Source organism: Coregonus lavaretus, assembly GCF_964263955.1.
Source record: "Coregonus lavaretus genome assembly, chromosome: 9".
Taxonomy (NCBI): domain Eukaryota; kingdom Metazoa; phylum Chordata; class Actinopteri; order Salmoniformes; family Salmonidae; genus Coregonus; species Coregonus lavaretus.
The window spans coordinates 13180253-13202019 of NC_139996.1; the positions used below are offsets into that span (position 1 = coordinate 13180253).

A 21767-nucleotide genomic window follows, 5' to 3' on the forward strand; every position below is an offset into this window, starting at 1 on the left:
CGGCTGGTTGTGCTGGCTGGAGCCCCCCAGGGTAATGCTGCCCAGAGACAGCCTGGTTCTGCTCCTGTCTCGGCTGGGTGAGGAGTCATTGCTGCTACCACTCTTACCAACACCCTCCCCACTTCTGTGAGGAAGCATGTCTTCTCTCTCCATGTAGTCCTTACTAGTTGCTCCAACTCTTTGACACTTTGCTAAATCCTGTCCGGGATTGCCACATCCTCTCCATGACACGTTATGTTTCCGATCGGAACAGAGGGTAAGTAGATGCTTGTTTTCTAAGAAAATCCTTCAGCCCCGAAGTGACAGAAAGAAAGTGATGTAGCTGACACACCTACCCCAGTGCTGCCCACTCCTCCTGTGGCGACTGGTTTTTCTTTCCTCAGTGATGGAAGAAGGGAGAAAAGCCTCTCCAGTCATCCACAACACACTCACACACAGTGGTGAGGAGCCTTGGCATCTCCATGACATCCACAACACACTCACACACAGTGGTGAGGAGCCTTGGCATCTCCATGACATCCACAACACACTCACACACAGTGGTGAGGAGCCTTGGCATCTCCATGACATCCACAACACACTCACACACAGTGGTGAGGAGCCTTGGCATCTCCATGACATCCACAACACACTCACATACAGTGGTGAGGAGCCTTGGCATCTCCATGACATCCACAACACACTCACACTCAGTGGTGAGGAGCCTTGGCATCTCCATGACATCCACAACACACTCACACACAGTGGTGAGGAGCCTTGGCATCTCCATGACATCCACAACACACTCACACACAGTGGTGAGGAGTCTTGGCATCTCCATGACATCCACAGCCTTTAACATGCAGATGAGCTCTTTCTGTTCCATTCAGTCAGGACCTGGCCTTTTCTCTCCCTCCTGGCTGCCATGGTAGACACAGAGACACAGAGCCCTGGCTGGGGCTGCCTCAGGACAAAACTACATCACTTCACCAGTCAACTCCAGGGTCAAATCAAGCCTCTCTCTCCACACTCTCTCAACGAGTCATGCAATTCATACAAAGCTCAATAATAATCCAGTATTTCCCTTTTCTTTATTTTTCCTGTGTGGCAGCAGAGCAGCTCTCCAAATGAACAGTACCAACCAACATAAACCCACTTACTTACTGGCTGAGAAAGTGTGTTTTTCCACTCACTCTGTATGCAGCATTAACAGTGATGTTAATTGCATTCAGACAGGCTTCGTGTGGGCCTGCCAAATCATTGTGAACTTTGAGGCAATATCGCTGATCCATTACGAAGAGGCTCAAAAGAATCCACAGGATACTGGGCCTTTTGTTTTCCATGGTGGCATTTTGATTCACTCCTCGCTATAGAGTATTGACATGTATAGCCGGGAAGAGAGACCCTCATTTGTGCCTGGGAACAACAAGAAGCTGAAAAAAATATTTCCCTGGGACAGGATCCTTTGTTGCTAATGAGATATTTGCCAGATTGTGAAGCATATTACAGTTCACAATAGTATCATCTTCTTAACTACCGTCATTTAATGGAACAATGGGAAAAATCCCAAAGAAAAACTGATGTGGAAATTGAAGTCACAAAGCACAGTATGAAAATGCCCTGTTTCAATCAATTGAATAACCACTCAGCAATCACATTATGTCCAGCATGCTTGGAAGGATATAGGATTTAACCAGTGGGACAGACATTGTGAGGTACAGCTACACACATACTCTCCATGTAAATCATAGTGAGCCAGTGTTACCTGTGAGGTCCTCCTGGGAGTTGTCTGCTGACTTGCTGTAGGCTGCAGTCTCTCTGTGACCCTCCAGTGACCCCACTGCCTCCATCATCATGTCTGCTCCAGTCACATCAGGCTGAGACCTACAGGACAGGGCAGCAACAACAAGACAATAAGGGATGACGACAGGCAATAACAAGAGATATCCCAGAGCCTCTCTGTCTGCCTCTTTCTGCTGCTCTCTGCGCTCCGTCAGGAGTAAACAGTTCCCACTAAGTATATGTAGTTCAGTCCTCTCCAATTAGTCATTGACTATAATTTACGCTTACACAGATCCCTACAGTCAGTTAAAAGGTTTGAGACGTGGTATGTATAAAACGTTTGACATTTTGGTATATTCCTACTATTAAACTATGAAAGCTCAAATTCTGTCCATCAAAGCGGGCATAGTACCTGTACATGAATGGTGCGACAGTGGCAGTGTTGGGGTGGTTGTATTGCTGCTGAGGATGAGGTAGCTGGACACTGATGGTGTTGCTGGCTGTGGAGGCCACTGGGGGCGCTCCGTTGGTGTGCTGGTGTTGATGGTGAGACCTCCCTTCAGAGGAGGCCAGGCTGGAGCAGGAGCTGGAGCTTCTGCTGTCCAGCTGGCCCTTGTGCACCGAGAGACCACCACCCCCACCGGCACTCACACTGTGGGGCCTGTCTCCATCTCGACCAGAAGAGGGCGCCCCTGAGGTCTTCCCTGCCTTGGACCCTGGCTTTGGTATTCCGCAGTGTGCTGCTGGGGCTGAGCCCTCCTTTTTGCCACTGCCAGCCTTGCCTCCTTTTGGGATGAGGCTGGTGATCTTAGTGTTCCTCTTGGGCTCTGCTGAGTCTGAACCTCCTCCCTCCTGCCTTGTGTCATCCCTGGGTTCCTCCTGCTCTGTGACAGACCCCCGCTTGGAGCCTCCCTCCCGGGCCTTGTCCCTCTCCTTGGACCTGGCCTTGTCCTTCTCCTTCTCCTCAGTCTTCAGAGAGCTCTTCCGGGGGGTGAGGGCCCTGCTGAAGGTGCGCTGGGCAATGCCCTTCAGGGCCAGCTTGGGGCTGGTTGCCATGACACTGGGTGGCAGGGAGTTCCCCTCTGCCACCTCCAGGAGGTCACCGCTGGTGGGGCGCGACGCCATCGACTCCGTCTCCTGCCCCGTCGGCCTGTCAGTCAGGACTACAGCTGCCCTGGAGCCTCCTTTGCTGTTGAAAAGCTTGAGTTTCTCCAGCATGGACTTCTGGGCGATGACTTTAGGGAGGACCTCTAGGGGTGGGGCCGCGGGCTGCCTGGTGGGAGGGTCCTGCTTGACGGACAGCATGGAGGAGGTGGCGCTGTGCTTAGTGTTCAGGGACTTACTCCTCCAGAGCTTGCTGCTGTTCCCTGCATTGGGCTGGGGGATGGAGGAGGAAGAGGAAGAAGAGTAGCCATTGACGGTCCCTGGAGACAGACCGTGCTCACTCATGATGGGAGAGGGAGTGGTGCTTCTCTCTGTGGAGAAACCCAAACAGAGGCAGGGAGAGATGAGGGAGGGGAAAGTGTCTGCTATAGATAGAGATCTCTCATTGAATAGATGTAGTTGGGATAAGGGATGAACTCTCTGCTAAGTCAGTCACTCAGTCACACTGGCCTTCATGGCTACACTGATCTAACACAATACAAGCTTATGACACTGTGAATTACATGCCAAGTAAACAAATACTGTAACTGCAATTTGGTAAAAAGCAGTCATGAATAACTCCAAAACAGCAGCACAAAATGATATAAACATTAATTGCAAACAGTTATGGGAAAATAATACATATTTCTCAGTATAATTCAGAGTACCCCAGCAATCATTAACATGCTGATATTCAATGATAATTTAACATCAAAATCAATTGGTTATCGAAATGTTTTAAGCAAACAAAACGTACAAATATCTGGGAGTTTGGGAGGATGAGAAGTTGAGCTTCACCACCCATGTAGAGAACCTTGTCAGGAAACTCAAGCTGCGTATTGGGTTTTATTACTGGCACAAAGCTTGTTTTTCCCTTTGCCGCCAGAAAGGAGTTGATTTAATGTACTTTTCTCTGTGTATTGGCCTATGGTGATACTATTTATGTGCAAGCCTCAAGCTCTACACTGAAGGCTCTTGACTCTGTGTATCATGCAGCCCTTCGTTTTGTCACCAATCAGAGACATCTAACTCACCATTGTGATCTCTACAGTGCTGTCGGATGGACATCACTCGCAACACGCAGGCTCAAACACCGGTACATTCTTATGTAGAAGGCCATTTTAGGAAAACTGCCATTTTATCTATCCTCTCTTCTAGCTCGAAATGAAAACACAAACAAGCTCAGATCTGAATCTTGTTTTATGCTAAGAGTCCCGAAAATTAGAACCGAGCATAGAAAAAGGTCCTTTCATTACTCAGCCCCCTGGTCTTGTCTTCCATTGTTTTCATTTTCATTGTATTTATTTTATCCCAGGCCCCGTCCCCACAGGCCGTCAGTGTACATAAGAATGTGTTCTTAATTGACTAGCCTGGTTAAAATAATGAATTGATAATGCCCGAGAAGCCGGTGTTTGGAGGATATGTTGGACGGGTGTTGTTAGGCCCAAGACGAAGTCGAGTGGAGATCAAGTTTATAAATTGCCTATCTGGGCTGATGAAACAGTGGATTGCGCAGTCAGATGGAACAGAGTAAATAGGTATTTTAACGTCATAGATTTAGCCGGAGGTAACTTGTGGAATAGACAACGGCTGGAAGGCGGTTTTAACCAATCAGCATTCAGGATTAGACCCACCCGTTGTATAAAGGTTAAATAATAACCTACCTTTAAGTCCAGTAGTCTGCATGGGCAACAAAAAGCAGGGAAACCTGTTTCAGACGATACTCCTCTCTAACTAGGCACACTTACAGTGTGATTCCAGCCACAAACCTGTCCTTTTACCATGCCTAAGGGAGGTGTATAATGTAAACATGACGATTAGAACAAATGAACTGCCACAGCTAGCAGACATTTACATTTCAAACCTGAACTTCAGTGGCGGGTTTTGCACAGTTTAGAGAGCCTGCTATGTAGAGTGCCAGGGAGGGAGAGTCCATCATGAAAGCCTGTCTGTTCTTGCCAACTCAACACTGACCAGTGACCACATACAACTGTCACACACATGCCTCAGCTCACAAATAACACTCTAACAATGTTGGGTTTTGTAACACATCCATAGGGTAATCACACACATACAGTACATAGTTCAATTCACTTGGCTTATATGTATTTTTTGGACCTCAGAGGTAGCATTGACTTGATCTGTTATCAGGCTCACCTGTTAAGCTCTGCAATCATTTACAACATATCTACTGTATGTATTCATAACCTTGGCTAGAAAGTAGGGGGTTTTAAGTGCAACATTTATCAGCAGTGTTACGTACCAGGTACTACTGTATGGTAACAGTCTCCAACAAATCCTTATGTAAAAAAAAAATACGCAACACCTCCAAACATTTAACCCCCAAAAGGTGTTTCTTCATCCCCAACAAATGTGAGCTGCCTCATTCAACAGGTCCACTGACACCTACTCTGAATCCTGGCATATCGCTAGCATATCGCTGGCATATCACTGGCATATCACTGGCATATCACCGGCATATCGCTGTCATATCACTGGCATATCACTGGCATATCGCCGTCATATCACTTGCATATCGCCGTCATATCACTTCCATATCACTGGCATATCACTGGCATATCGCTGGCATATCACTGGCATATCGCTGGCATATCGCTGGCATATCGCTGGCATATCACTAGCATATCGCTGGCATATCACTGGCATATCACTGGCATATCACTGGCATATCACCGGCATTTCACTGGCATATCGCTGGCATATCACTGGCATACCCAGTAGGTATCCTAGCTGTGGTTTACAGGACAAATCTCCAGACAGTTTGCCAAAAGCACTTAACACCCAGTTAGTTAAACCATATAGTCCGTATCTTCAGACAGCTCAACATTCCTCCCTGTGCTGTGTAATGGTTTGCTTACAGCAGCCCAGGCAGCAGCTCCAGGGTCTAACAGTCAAGTGCAGTGATAAACTGTTAACACCAATCATTTACTAGACAGGCTCACAGTGTTTATGTAGGAACACTTTAACGGTCATGAGAATTTAATTTCACCTCGCTTAGTCACTCACGGCTACATACAAGTGTTCTGTTCTACCTGGTGTAACTAGAAAAATGGTAACGCTTTATTTGACACCTAGCATAATAACACGTTATAATATGTCATAATATGTCATAAAAGCTGTCATGACACAAATAATTAGAAGTGTTGTGACATATATTGCAATGTTTGATGGATGGTTATGACCCCTACTTAAGAGTGTCAAAGCACACAAATCCTACCACACAAAGCAAACCATTCCATTGTACCTGTAAATAGTATGTTACATAACATTTTCTTTAAATGTTTATTACCATTGTAATTGTATACACATTGATGTCAAAAATGCGCCTAGCCCAATGTTCTGTCGCTGATGACTGGGATGAATGCAGGATCAGGACAAAACTCCCTCTTTGGGACTTATGACTGACATATGGTCATGTATGTGATAGGCCTATCTGTCTTATATTATTAACCTTACAACAACAAAACGTCCTGTGTATAGATTCTATACATTTCCATATTTTGGAATCAAAGTTTGTTTGTTCACAACATTATTATTGTAGTCCTCCTTGGTTTTGCTTTAATATAGCTACATGTATACTTAGCACTACCACTAGGGGGAGACATTTGAACTGTTAGCTTCAGGTGCGCACCTAATTCGTTGGAAGAATATAAGCAGGAAGAGACGCCCAGTGGAAAAATGTCAATTGTCTGTGTCTCCTTATTCATCTTGTTTTCAGGTTTGTAACATTTATGAGCATGGTTTTGTTTTTGCAATCTAAAGATAACACGTTTATCTAAACTGTTATCAACCACATATCACAGTCATTGTAAGTACATTTGTCATCAATGAAATAGCTATCAGCAAAGTCAGAGCTAGTAAGGGAAAAAAAGTCAAGTGTGAGTGTTAATTCATGAAGGGGGAGGGGTGAGGAGGCAGTTCGAGGGGGGTGCTGTGGGATTATTTAAGATACACTCTGAAGAGGTAGGGTTTCAGATGTTTTGGGAAGATGGGCAGGGACTCTGCTGTCCTAGCTTCAGGGTGAAGCTGGTTCCACCATTGGGGTGCCAGGACAGAGAAGAGCTTGGACTGGGCTGAGCAGGAGCTGCCCTCCCGTAGGGGTGGGAGGGCCAAGAGACCAGAGGTGGCAGAATGGAGTACTCGGGTTAGGGTGTAGAGTTTGAGCAGAGCCTGAAGGTAGAGAGGGGCAGTTCCTCTTGCTGCTCCATAGGTAAGTACCATGGTCTTGTAGTGTTGCCAAACTAAGCTAGCTAACTTTGTACAGTGCCTTGCAAAAGTATTCATCCCCCTTGGCGTTTTTCTTATTTTGTTGCAATACAACCTGTAATTTAAATTGATTTTTATTTGGATTTCATGTAATGGACACACACAAAATCGTCGAAATTGGTGAAGTCAAATGAAAAAAATAACTTGTTTCAAAAAATTATAAATAAAAATAACGGAAAAGTGGTGCGTGCATATGTATTCACCCCCTTTGCTATGAAGCCCCTAAATAAGATCTGATGCAACCAATTACCTTCAGAAGTCACATAATTAGTTAAAAAAAGTCCACCTGTGTGCAATCTAAGTGTCACATGATCTGTCACATGATCTCAGTATATATTCACCTGTTCTGAAAGGCTCCAGAGTCTGCAACACCACTAAGCAAGGGGCACCACCAAGCAAGCGGCACCATGAAGACCAAGGAGCTCTCCAAACAGGTCAGGGACAAAGTTGTGGAGAAGTACAGATCAGGGTTGGGTTATAAAAAAATATCAGAAACTTTGAACATCCCACGGAGCACCATTAAATCCATTATTAAAATGGAAAGAATATGGCACCACAACAAACCTGCCAAGAGAGGGCCGCCTACCAAAACTCACGGACCAGGCGAGGAGGGCATTAATCAGAGAGGCAACAAAGAGACCAAAGATAACCCTGAAGGAGCAGCAAAGCTCCACAGCGGAGATTGGAGTATTTGTTATAGGACCACTTTAAGCCGTACACTCCACAGAGCTGGGCTTTACGGAAGAGTGGCCAGAAAAAAGCCATTGCTTCAAGAAAGAAATAAGCAAACACGTTTAGTGTTCGCCAAAAGGCATGTGGGAGACTCCCCAAACATGTGGAATAAGGTACTCTGGTCAGATGAGACTAAAATTGAGCTTTTTGGCCATCAAAGAAAACGCTATGTCTGGTGCAAACCCAACACCTCTCATCACCCCGAGAACACCATCCCCACAGTGAAGCATGGTGGTGGCAGCATCATGCTGTGGGGATGTTTTTCATCGGCAGGGACTGGGAAACTGGTCAGAAGTGAAGGAATGATGGATGGTGCTAAATACAGGGACATTCTTGAGGGAAACCTGTTTCAGTCTTCCAGAGATTTGAGACTGGGATGGAGGTTCACCTTCCAGCAGGACAATGACCCTAAGCATACTGCTCAAGCAACACTCGAGTGGTATAAGGGGAAACATTTAAATGTCTTGGAATGGCCTAGTCAAAGCCCAGACCTCACTCCAATTGAGAATCTGTGGTATGACTTAAAGATTGCTGTACACCAGTGGAACCCATCCAACTTGAAGGAGCTGGAGCAGTTTTGCCTTGAAGAATGGGCAAAAATCCCAGTGGCTAGATGTGCCAAGCTTATAGAGAAATACCCCAAGAGACTTGCAGCTGTAATTGCTGCAAAAGGAGGCTCTACAAAGTATTGACTTTGGGGGGGTGCATAGTTATGCACGCTCAAGTTTTCTGTTTTTTTTGTCTTATTTGTTGTTTGTTTCACAAGAAAAAATATTTTGCATCTTCAAAGTGGTAGGCATGTTGTGTAAATCAAATTATACAAACCCCCCAAAAAATCAAATTTAATTCCAGGTTGTAAGGCAACATAATAGGAGAAATGCCAAGGGGGGTGAATACTTTCGCAAGCCACTGTATGTAGGTCAATGAGACAAGATGGCGTCTCGGATTAAATGTATTTTTGTTATAAACATTTTGGCTCTTAATTCTTATTTTATTAAATTTTTTACAAACAATGTCTTGTATTAAGTGTATTTACATGAGTACAGTCGTGGTCAAAAGTTTTGAGAATGACACAAATATTAATTTTCACAAAGTCTGCTGCCTCAGTTTTTATGATGGCAATTTGCATATACTCCAGAATGTTATGAAGAGTGATCAGATGAATTGCAATTAATTGCAAAGTCCCTCTTTGCCATGAAAATGAACTTAATCCCCCAAAAACATTTCCACTGCATTTCAGCCCTGCCACAAAAGGACCAGCTGACATAATGTCAGTGATTCTCTCGTTAACACAGGTGAGAGTGTTGACAAGGACAAGGCTGGAGATCACTCTGTCATGCTGATTGAGTTAGAATAACAGACTGGAAGCTTTAAAAGGAGGGTGGTGCTTGAAATCATTGTTATTCCTCTGTTAACCATGGTTATCTGCAAGGAAACACGTGCCGTCATCATTGCTTTGCACAAAAAGGGCTTCACAGGCAAGGATATTGTTGCTAGTAAGATTGCACCCAAATCAACCATTTATCGGATCATCAAGAACTTCAAGGAGAGAGGTTCAATTGTTGTGAAGAAGGCGTCAGGGCGCACAAGCAAGTCCAGCAAGCGCCAGGACCGTCTCCTAAAGTTGATTCAGCTGCGGGATCGGGGCACCACCAGTGCAGAGCTTGCTCAGAAATGGCAGCAGGCAGGTGTGAGTGCATCTGCACGCACAGTGAGGCAAAGACTTTTGGAGGATGGCCTGGTGTCAAGAAGGGCAGCGAGGAAGCCACTTCTCTCCAGGAAAAACATCAGGGACAGACTGATATTCTGTAAAAGGTACAGGGATTGGACTACTGAGGACTGGGGTCAATTCATTTTCTCTGATGAATCCCCTTTACGATTGTTTGGGTCATCCGGAAAAAAGCGTGTCCGGAAAAGACAAGGTGAGCGCTACCATCAGTCCTGTGTCATGCCAACAGTAAAGCATCCTGAGACCATTCATGTGTGGGGTTGCTTCTCAGCCAAGGGAGTGGGCTCACTCACAATTTTGCCTAAGAACACAGCCATGAAAAAAGAATGGCACCAACACATCTTCCGAGAGCAACTTCTCCCAACCATCCAAGAACAGTTTGGTGACGAACAATGCCTTTTCCAGCATGATGGAACACCTTGCCATAAGGCAAAAGTGATAACTAAGTGGCTCGGGGAACAAAACATCGACATTTTGGGTCCATGGCCAGGAAACTCCCCAGACCTTAATCCCATTGAGAACTTGTGGTCAATCCTCAAAAGGCGGGTGGACAAAAAAAACCCCACAAATTCTGACAAACTCCAAGCATTGATTATGCAAGAATGGGCTACTATCAGTCAGGATGTGGCCCAGAAGTTAATTGACAGCATGCCAGGGCGGATTGCAGAGGTCTTGAAAAAGAAGGGTCAACAGTGGAAATATTGACTCTTTGCATATACTTAATATAATTGTCAATAAAAGCCTTTGACACTTATGGAATGCTTGTAATTATACTTCAGTTCAGTATTACATTTACATTTACGTCATTTAGCAGACGCTCTTATCCAGAGCGTCTTACAAATTGGTGCATTCACCTTATAGCCAGTGGGATGGGGGGGGGGGGGGGGGGGGGGTTGTGGTTAGGGGGGGGTAGAAGGACTACTTTATCCTATCCCAGGTATTCCTTAAAGAGGTGGGGTTTCAAATGTCTCCGGAAGGTGGTGAGTGACTCCGCTGTCCTGGCGTCGTGAGGGAGCTTGTTCCACCATTGGGGTGCCAGATCAGCGAACAGTTTTGACTGGGCTGAGCGGGAACTATGCTTCCGCAGAGGTAGGGGAGCCAGCAGGCCAGAGGTGGATGAACGCAATGCCCTCGTTTGGGTGTAGGGACTGATCAGAGCCTGAAGGTACGGAGGTGCCGTTCCCCTCACAGCTCCGTAGGCAAGCACCATGGTCTTGTAGCAGATGCGAGCTTCAACTGGAAGCCAGTGGAGTGTGCGGAGGAGCGGGGTGACGTGAGAGAACTTGGGAAGGTTGAACACCAGACGGGCTGCGTCATTCTGGATGAGTTGTAGGGGTTTAATGGCACAGGCAGGGAGCCCAGCCAACAGCGAGTTGCAGTAATCCAGACGGGAGATGACAAGTGCCTGGATTAGGACCTGTGCCGCTTCCTGTGTAAGGCAGGGTCGTACTCTCCGAATGTTGTAGAGCATGAACCTACAGGATCGGGTCACCGCCTTGATGTTAGCGCAGAACGACAGGGTGTTGTCCAGGGTCACGCCAAGGCTCTTCGCACTCTGGGAGGAGGACACAACGGAGTTGTCAACCGTGATGGCGAGATCATGGAACAGGCAGTCCTTCCCCGGGAGGAAGAGCAGCTCCATCCTCTCACCAGTGGTGAGAGCACGTGGTGCGGAGACAGCTTCTCGCCACGCCACTTGGTAGGAGCGACCGGTCAGGTAGGACGCAATCCAAGAGTGAGCCGCGCCGGAGATGCCCAGCTCGGAGAGGGTGGAGAGGAGGATCTGATGGTTCACAGTATCAAAGGCAGCAGACAGGTCTAGAAGGACAAGAGCAGAGGAGAGAGAGTTAGCTTTAGCAGTGCGGAGAGCCTCTGTGACACAGAGAAGAGCAGTCTCAGTTGAATGACCAGTCTTGAAACCTGACTGGTTTGGATCAAGAAGGTCATTCTGAGAGAGATAGCAAGAGAGTTGGCTAAAGACGGCACGCTCAATAGTTTTGGAGAGAAAAGAAAGAAGGGATACTGGTCTGTAGTTGTTGACATCAGAGGGATCGAGTGTTGGTTTTTTGAGAAGGGGTGCAACTCTCGCTCTCTTGAAGACGGAAGGGACATAGCCAGCGGTCAAGGATGAGTTGATCAGCGAGGTGAGGTAAGGGAGAAGGTCACCGGAGATGGTCTGGAGAAGAGAGGAGGGGATAGGGTCAAGCGGGCAGGTTGTTGGGCGGCCTGCCGTCACAAGTCGCAAGATTTTATCTGGAGAGAGAGGGGAGAAAGAAGCCAAAGCATAGGGTAGGGCAGTGTGAGCAGGACCAGCAGTGTCATTTGACTTAACAAACGAGGATCGGATGTCGTCAACCTTCTTTTCAAAATGGTTGACGAAGTCATCCACAGAGAGGGGGGAGGATTCAGCAGGGAGGAGAATGTGGCAAAGAGCTTCCTAGGGTTAGAGGCAGATGCTTGGAATTTAGAGTGGTAGAAAGTGGCCTTAGCAGCAGAAACAGATGAAGAAAATGTAGAGAGGAGGGAGTGAAAAGATGCCAGGTCCGCAGGGAGTCTAGTTTTCTTCCATTTCCGCTCAGCTGCCCGGAGCTCTGTTCTGTGAGCTCGCAATGAGTCATCAAGCCACAGAGCTGGAGGGGAGGACCGAGCCGGCCGGGAGGATAGGGGACATAGAGAGTCAAAGGATGCAGAAAGGGAGGAGAGGAGGGTTGAGGAGGCAGAATCAGGAGATTGGAGGGAGAAGGATTGAGCAGAGGGAAGAGATGATAGGATGGAAGAGGAGAGAGTAGCGGGAGAGAGAGAGCGAAGGTTGCGACGGAGCATTACCATCTGTGTAGGGGCAGAGTGAGTAGTGTTGGAGGAGAGCGAGAGAAAAAAAGGATACAAAGTAGTGGTCGGAGACATGGAGGGGAGTTGCAGTGAGATTAGTAGAACAACAGCATCTAGTAAAGATGTGGTCAAGCGTATTGCCTGACTTGTGAGTAGGGGGGGACGGTGAGAGGGTGAGGTCAAAAGAGGAGAGGAGTGGAAAGAAGGAGGCAGAGAGAAATGAGTCAAATGTAGACGTAGGGAGGTTGAAATCCCCCAGAACTGTGAGGGGTGAGCCATCCTCAGGAAAGGAACTTATCAAGGCGTCAAGCTCATTGATGAACTCTCCAAGGGAACCTGGAGGGCGATAGATGACAAGGATATTAAGCTTAAATGGGCTAGTGACTGTGACAGCATGGAATTCAAATGAGGAGATAGACAGATGGGTCAGGGGAAAAATTTAGAATGTCCACTTGGGAGAGATGAGGATTCCTGTGCCACCACCCCGCTGACCAGATGCTCTCGGGGTAAGCGAGAACACATGGTCAGACGAGGAGAGAGCAGTAGGAGTAGTAGTGTTTTCAGTGGTAATCCATGTTTCCGTCAGCGCCAAGAAGTCGAGGGACTGGAGGGTAGCATAGGCTGAGATGAACTCTGCCTTGTTGGCAGCAGAACGACAGTTCCAGAGGCTGCCTGAGACCTGGAACTCCACGTGGGTGGTGCGTGCAGGGACCACCAGGTTAGAGAGGCAGCAGCCACGCGGTGTGAGGCGTTTGTGTAGCCTGTGCGGAGAGGAGAGAACAGGGATAGGCAGAGGCATAGTTGACAGGCTGCAGCAAATGGCTACAATAATCTGGGAAAGGAGAGTATTGATCTGTGAAGATCAATACTTGTGTCATTCTCAAAACTTTTGACCATGATTGTACATATGAACCATGCTAATGATAAGTATTTTAGAAAGTTACTTTTTTATTAAATGTATATCTAACGTCCACATGCCAACCGCTAACGTCAACATCTGCTAACTCAGCGCTAGCTAGCCTACCATAGGTAGCTAGTAGTTGTTAAGAGTTTTTGTTACATTCAATACACAGGCCTTTTCTATAATTTGTTTGTATAATTAGCACTGTATACAGTATATACTGTAAAGTGAATCAGATGTACTGTTGTTGCCGCAACAACACATGGGTGTATTTAGTTGTTTTGTACAACACCATCTGTAGCAAAACAAACACTAACTAGATGGTAGCTAACTGTTAGTTGAGAGCTAGCTTTAGCTATGTTATGAAAACATTGAGAAAATGGGATTGTGAATCAAATCAAATCAAATTGTATTTACCATATGTGCCGAATACAACAGGTGTAGACCTTACCGTGAAATGCTTACTTACCTTAACCAACAATGCAGTTTTAAGAAAATAAATATTTACTAAATAAACTAAAGTAAAAAAGTAGCACAATAAAATAACAATAACGAGGCTATATACAGGGGGTACCGGTACCGTGCGGGGGTACAGGTTAGTTGAGGTAATTGAGGTAATATGTACATGTAGGTAGGGGTAAAGTGACTATGCATAGATAATGAACAGCGAGTAGCAGCAGTGTAAAAACAATGCAAATAGTCAAGGTAGCCATTTGATTAATTGTTCAGCTTGGGAGTAGAAGCTGTTAAGGAGCCTTTTGGACCTAGACTTGGTGCTCCGGTACCGCTTGCCATGCGGTAACAGAGAGAACAGTCTATGACTTCGGTGGCTGGAGTCATATTTCTTTGGGCCTTCCTCTGACACCGCCTAGTATAGAGGTCCTGGATGGCAGAAAGCTTGGCCCCAGTGATGTACTGGGCTGTACGCACTACCCTCTGTAGTGCCTTAAGGTCGGATGCCGAGCAGTTACCATACCAGGCGGTGATGCAACTGGTCAGGATGGTCTCGATGGTGCAGCTGTAGAACTTTTTGAGGATCTGGGGACCTATGTAAAATCTTTTCAGTCTCCTGAGGGGGAATAGGCTTTGTCGTGCCCTCTTCACAACTGTCTTGGTGTGTTTGGACCATGATAGTTTGTTGGTGATGTGGACACCAAGGAACTTGAAGCTCTCGGCCCGCTCCACTATTTTACAGTATTTGAGAATTAATTAATCAATCAATCAATCAAATGTGCAGATGTCACAAAGTGCTATACAGAAACCCAGCCTAAAACCCCAAAGAACAAGCAATGCAGATGCAGGAGCACAGTGGCTAGGAAAAACTCCCTAGAAAGGCAGGAACCTAGGAAGAGACCTAGAGAGGGGTGGCCAGTCCTTTTCTGGCTGTGCCAGAGAATGTGTGAATGTGCTATTGCCATAATATATTTGGTATGAAGTTTTAGTCTTCAGTTTTCTTTAGCAGTGTCACTGCTTTGTAGCATACTCTATTTTGATGTATGTTCTTTACTTAGCTATATTTTTCTGGGAAGGTAATACATCTGCTGCATCCAGCGGTGGAGGTGAAGACTTTGAGGGAGGATGCAGAAACAATCTTTCAAATAAAAGGAAACTTCTTGGCAGAGAAAAAACACATTTGAATAAATAATATGATTTAGAGTTAAATCCTTTGCTGTTTTTGTAATTAATTATTTACAGCTATGGGTTTTTTTAGCATCATATTTTGGATAACTTGTAGAAAATACACTTTATGACACTGTCATGAAGCATTATGACCATCCTGTACCACTTTACTTGGAATAAGAAGATACAGTTGATGACACTGTCAAGAAGCATTATGACCATCCTGTGTCACTTTACTTGGAATAGGAAAATACACTTTATGACACTGTCATTAAGCATTATGACCATCCTGTGTCACTTTACTTGGACTAAGAAAATACACTTTATGACACAGTCAAGAAGCGTTATGACCATCATAATCATATAAGCCAGATAGGCCTATCACGTACATGCCCTTATGTCATTCATCAGTCAAAAAGAGGGTGTCTTGATCTGCTCCTGAAATCTGCTCCTGCATTGATCCCAGTCATCAGCAACATAGTATTGGGGTAGGTACATGTCTGACATCAATGTGTGTGCAATTACAATGATAATGTAATATGGTCAATTTCAGAAAATTGTATATAACATAAACATACGGTTTACAAGTATGCTATGGTGTAATGGAGTGGTTTGCCTTGTGTGGTAGATTTGGTGGGTTTTGGCCTTATGTTGGTGTCATAACCAGCCATAAAATAACGCATTATATGTCACAACAGGTTTAAATATATGTGTCATGACAGTGTTATGATCATATTATGACAGGTTATGGCACGTTATGCCAGCTGTTATGACATATTATGACATGGTTATTACCGTGTCATAACTTGTTATGACGCTAGGTGTCAAAGTGTTACCGATTTTTTTCTTCCAACTGCGTATAACTGTGCATTTCCCACCTTTCGCTTCATTTAGTATGACAGAATTGAAATCAGCTTCCATCATTTTGTATACAGAATATGGTGAATTCATTGTAGTCATCATGTCTCCATTCACTGCCTTAGGAAATACATCTCCATTGTGCATGTTTAAGTGAGTTGGACACTCTGCTCTGGTTCTTTAGTCACTGGTAAAAAGTGAAAGTTCCTCGACAAGAATAGACACAAATAGAACACCAGCTGGGCTGATCATCCAGTCCTGGTCTAGCAGAGAGGAACCACAATAACTTTACTTCACAGTAACTTTACTTTACTTCAGTCTCCTACGGAATACAATACAATACAATACAATACCATCCAATACAATCTTTGTAGAGCATAAGGATAGACAGACACATAAACAAGCTACAAGCTCTAGCTTTTACTTTTCACTAGCACAATCCCTAAATCCCCCCAGTCTGAATTTGGCAACATGAAAAATCTATGCATTGCCCCCCTGCCACTACAACAGAACTGGTGCCTGGCATGGCAATGCCAATGACATCACTGCTGGGCAACCACCATGGGATAGTCGCTCAGAGACACTCACCCTCCCAGATGATCTTTGATTGACAGGTCAGGAATGATAGTGGTCCATGTATAGTTCCAGTCATGCTTGATTTCTCAATAAGAAGTGAACACTAAACATTTAAAATTCTCACTCTAATGAGACTCCCTGTACCACTCTCTCCCTCACTGTCTATCTTTCTCCCTCTAGCCTTTCCTCTCTGTTTGTCTCTCATTCCATCGCCCTCCTCTCTTTCTCCCTCTCTCTCTCTCTCTCTCTCTCTCTCTCTATCTCCCCATACTTCTCTCTCTGTTGTTCCATCTATCCCGCCCTCTCTGTACCACAAGTACAGGGCTCAGTCAATGCACAGTGAATTCCTCATCACACAGCAGTAGAAGCCTACCACAGGCTGACTGTAGACTGTAGACTGTAGACTGTAGACTGTAGACTGTACTGTAGACTGTAGACTGTACAGTAGGCTGTAGACTGTAGACTGTAGACTGTACAGTAGGCTGTAGACTGTAGACTGTACTGTAGGCTGTAGACTGTACAGTAGGCTGTAGACTGTAGACTGTACTGTAGGCTGTAGACTGTAGACTGTACAGTAGGCTGTAGACTGTAGACTGTACTGTAGGCTGTAGACTGTAGACTGTACAGTAGGCTGTAGACTGTAGACTGTACTGTAGGCTGTAGACTGTAGACTGTACAGTAGGCTGTAGACTGTAGACTGTAGACTGTACTGTATAATGTAGACTGTAGACTGTAGACTGTACAGTAGGCTGTAGACTGTAGACTGTACTGTAGACTGTACTGTAGGCTGTAGACTGTAGACTGTACTGTAGACTGTAGACTATAGACTGTAGACTGTACTGTAGGCTGTAGACTGTACTGTAGACTGTACTGTAGGCTGTAGACTGTACTGTAGACTGTAATGTAGACTGTAGACTGTACTGTAGACTGTACTGTAGACTGTACTGTAGGCTGTAGACTGTACAGTAGGCTGTAGACTGTAGACTGTACTGTAGGCTGTAGACTATAGACTGTAGACTGTAGACTGTAGACTGGGATATCAAGGCATACCCCCAGCCAGGGAGTTAACCCCTACTGTCACAGTGCTCTTCTCTGCTCTTCTCTGCTCTGCTCTTGTCTGCTCTGCTCTGCTCTTCTCTGTTCGGCTCTGTTCTGTTCTGCTCGACTCTGTTCTGCACTGTTCTGTTCTGCTCTGCTCTGCTCTTCTCGGCTCTGTTCTGTTCTGTTCTGTTCTGCTCGGTTCTGTTCTGCTCTGCTCCACTCTGCTCTCACTAACATACATCACAGTACTGGGGAAATACTGCCTGACTGGCTTCATACCACTGAGGACTCAATCTACCAATCTAGGACTAAGATTTACAGTGAGGATAAATTATAATATATATAATCTTAAATCAAAAAAGGCCATCTTTTCAGACAGATTTAGTTACACCACTATGATTGTAAAGCCACGGTGTGACATGATGTCTACCACACTATAATCAAACACACAGGCAGGAATACATAGTAAATATAGGCTCTAGAAAGGAGAGGAAGTAACACATTTGTTATGCCAAATGTAGCACTTTGCAATACTCACAAAACGGATGTCATGAAAATAAGAGGTATTTAGCAAGCCAGATGAATTGATAGGTAGTGGAGTGCGGAAATAGTTGTTTACTTCACAAACAGAAATGTCCATGGATTAAAGGTTGTCTGTAAAGCATACACTTACACATAAACCTAAGACCTAATGTACAATGACATCATTCAGATTTTGTGTAACATTTTACCTAATGTAAATAAACCACAGACTAGCCTCTAATACAACAACAAGTTCATCTTAGCGGCACCCATGTTGTTAAATCATTACCTGCTCCTCTAACAGCATAGAAAATGATAAGATAGAAACCATGTATGCATAGGTTATCTGTCTATGTGTCTATGTGTGCGTTCTATGATAACCGTCTAGACAAGATTGCTCTGAATCCAGGAGATTTGTTTTCATCTTTTTCTTTGTTGTTGCACTGGACGACCATAAATTGATTTATAAAATGGGCGTACCCCAAGTGGCTTGCCTCTAAAAGCACAGGACAACTTCCGCATGTACTGTAACTCACCTCTGTCACTGCTGGAGGGCTTGGGCACGTCATGGTGGTTGAAGCTCTGGCTGCGGCGGTTGCCGTTGGAGGCCCCGCGATGCTTCCCCTCGCTGCCTGGGGCCGAGACCCGCGTGGTGGGGCCTGGCAGTCTGTGGGCCACAGGGAAATAGTGACTGGTTTAATAAACACTCAACAGCAGAAATACTCTTCTTAACATTACATAATTCTAAACATAACTAATCATCTGCTAAAGGGGATGAAATAATATTCCTCAAATCAGTCTTAATAACATTATTAAGGAGTGTATCATTAACAGATTTGTGAGTACTTGACTGGAAGGGTGATCCCATGTAGCTCAGTTGGTAGAGGATGGTGCTTGCAATGCCAGGGTTGTGGGTTTGATTCCCACGGGGGATGAGTATGGAACATGTATGCACTCACTACTGTAAGTCACTCTGGATAAGAGCGTCTGCTAAATGACTAAAATGGTGATGTAAGATCTATGGAAAAACACCTCAGAGGAGATGCATGTGGTTGCACAGTTATTCAAGTAGGTGGTGCTATTACCTTATGCTGTGCTTTTTGTAATCAATCAAAAGGTACTGTACATACTCACACACTCACATAAGGTGAAACAGACAGGTTGAGAAGCACTTCCATACTACTAAACGATGCACACAGCAAACACACCCGGATGCAAGTGTTTATACATAAAAAAAGGTCTAACACACTACAAGACTATCTGAAATTAGGTAGGAGAATGGGGAAGCTTTTCAAACACTAGACTTGGTGCATCTACAGCAGGGCTCTCCAACCCTGTTCCTGGAGAGCTACCGTCCTGTAGGATTTCGCTCCAACCCTAATCTAGTGCACCTGATTTTAATAATTAGCTGGTTGATAAGCTGAATCGGATTAGTTACAACTGGGGTTGGAGCGAAAACCTACAGGAAGATACCTCCCCAGGAACAGGGTTGGGGAGCCCTGACCTACAGTGTGAGTGGATTGCAGCATGCAGTGTGTATGGGAGAGAGAGAAGTGAAAGTGAGAGCGAGAGCGAGAGAGAGAGGGAAGAGAGAGAGAGAGAGCGAGAGAGAGATGAGAGCTGACCTAGAAGCCTTTCTCTGTGCCACAGAGAGCTTTAGCCCTTTACTCTGAGTGGTAGAAGCCTTGGATGATAGACTGCATGGAGGATAAAGAGAGGGATGGGTAGACAGAATGTAAAAGCAGAGAGAGATCTGAAAGCAGCTTAAATGAGATCTAGAGGATCATAGAAACTTGAAGTTATGTAAAAGAAAGTTGATTCAAAGAAGATGGCCTGCTACCCAATGGCATGGACACCACTGGAGAAGAGACTTCACACAATTAGTATGGATGATATAAACAACACTATCATTTAAACATGAGGAATTAATGTCACATTTTATGAGGACTGCGGTTACTCGTAAATAATCTCACAGAGCTTCTCCAAACCATGGAGATCTTGCCATGTGTTGAAACGGGAGGTTGGGTTGTTACAATTTACTTCACCTGGACAGCATATCTGATGCTGCTTTGTGTTCTGGTGCAGTGGAGCTGTGGGTATGATGGGTGTGGGTGTGAGAGGGGGCTGGTGACCTATGGGGAGTATGTCCAGGCTGGGTGCTGTGCTCTGGCTGATGAGAGGCCTGCTGCTTCAACAGCTTCTGCTGCTGCTGCTGCTGCTTGTAGCGGGACAAGCTGAAGAACAGACCCAGAATCGTTTTCAGGTTCCCATTACGGATCTCTGCAATAGGAGGAGAGACAGAGAGGTTGGTATCTTTTTGTATCTTTTCCTCTCCACAGACCGTTGTAACGTGGAGTTATTCATTAGATGCTCTAGATTAGCAGTATATATGAGGGAGAGTGTCTGCTAGATAGTGGCAGTTTGACATACTGTCTGCACAGAGCCCCTGGATGTTCACCCCTCTGGCTGCCAGGAATCCAAGGCAGGTATCGATGTTCTCAATCTGGGGGAGAAGAGAGAGGAGTCAGGGTATGGTACTTCATCAATTCAGATAGGGCAGTCATTCATTAGCAAAGGCCATATGGTGTCACCATACAATGGTAATATAACATTAGGCTTAATGTACCCAGAGATTTAGGAAAAATCTCAGTCAAATCAAGAACCATATGGCCCTCCTTGGATTATAACCAACCACTAATGATGAAAGCTGAAACAATACTGTACAATGCACAAACTGAAACCATCCTTCAGATGGTTCAAACATATAGTAGTATAAGAGTAGAACTAGACTAGCATATACGCCATTATTCAATCACTAACCTCTCTTCATTCAGACCTTCCCACAGATCGTTACATGCAATTCATGAACACCCAACAGCAGGAAAGTTTCCCAACAACTAAAGCAACGTGTTTCAGATTAAATCGAAACTATTTCCCACCCATTACCCTAAAATCCAGGAAGTTCAGCTTGAGGTAGCACAGCTTACTGAAAGACTTCAATTCATAGAGCTACTCATCATTTCAGTAACAACCATATTTTCCCAATTTCTGGCCCACCACAAGAGAAAAACAGTTGTATAAATACGGGGTCTTTCGTTAAATGTGGGTGGGAGGGAGCTGGTGGGAGAGGCAGGGTGAGTCAGCTAGAGTGAGAGGAGAGCTAGATATATTAGACTGAGGGAGGTAGTCCAAGTGAAGGAAAGCGTGTAGGAGTGAAAGAGGGTCAGAGAAAGAGAATGAGCTGCACAACTGTAAGCAAGAGAGATATATTTAATAATATTAAACTATACTGAACAGAAATATAAACGCAACATGTAAAGTGTTGGTCCCATGTTTCATGAGCTGAAATAAAACATCCCAGACTTTTTCCATACGCACAAAAAGCTTATTTCTCTCAAATTTTGTGCACAAAATTGTTTACATCGCTGTAAGTGAGCATTTCTCCTTTGCCAAAATAATCCATCCACCTGACAGCTGTGGCATATCAAGAATCTGATTAAACAGCATGATCATTACACAGGTGCACCTTGTGCTGGGGACAATAAAAGGCCACTCTAAAATGTGCAGATTTGTCACACAACACAATGTCAAAGATGTCTCAAATTTTGAGGGAGTGTGCAATTAGCATGCCTACTGCAGGAATGTCCACCAGAGCTGTTGTTCATTTCTCTACCATAAGCCGCATCCAACGTTGTTTTAGAGAATTTGGCAGTACGTCCAACCAGCCTCACAACCGCACCTGCCCAGGATCTCCAGATCCGGCTTCTT

The 21767-nt window shown here is 45.1% G+C and overlaps 1 protein-coding gene across 1 annotated transcript in view; it reads right to left on the reverse strand.

The window, feature by feature from the left end:
* Positions 1-4658, reverse strand: part of nav2b (neuron navigator 2b) — a 74479-nt gene extending 69821 nt beyond the window's left edge. The window contains exons 1-3 of the mRNA XM_084169422.1: positions 4569-4658; positions 2174-3236; positions 1745-1863 (exon numbers count right to left, since the gene is read on the reverse strand). Of these exons, the coding sequence (XP_084025548.1) occupies positions 1745-1863; positions 2174-3236; positions 4569-4590 (1204 nt within the window). The 5' untranslated portion in view covers positions 4591-4658. The remainder of the gene's footprint in view (positions 1-1744; positions 1864-2173; positions 3237-4568) is intronic.
* Between the last annotated feature and the right edge of the window lie 17109 nt (positions 4659-21767).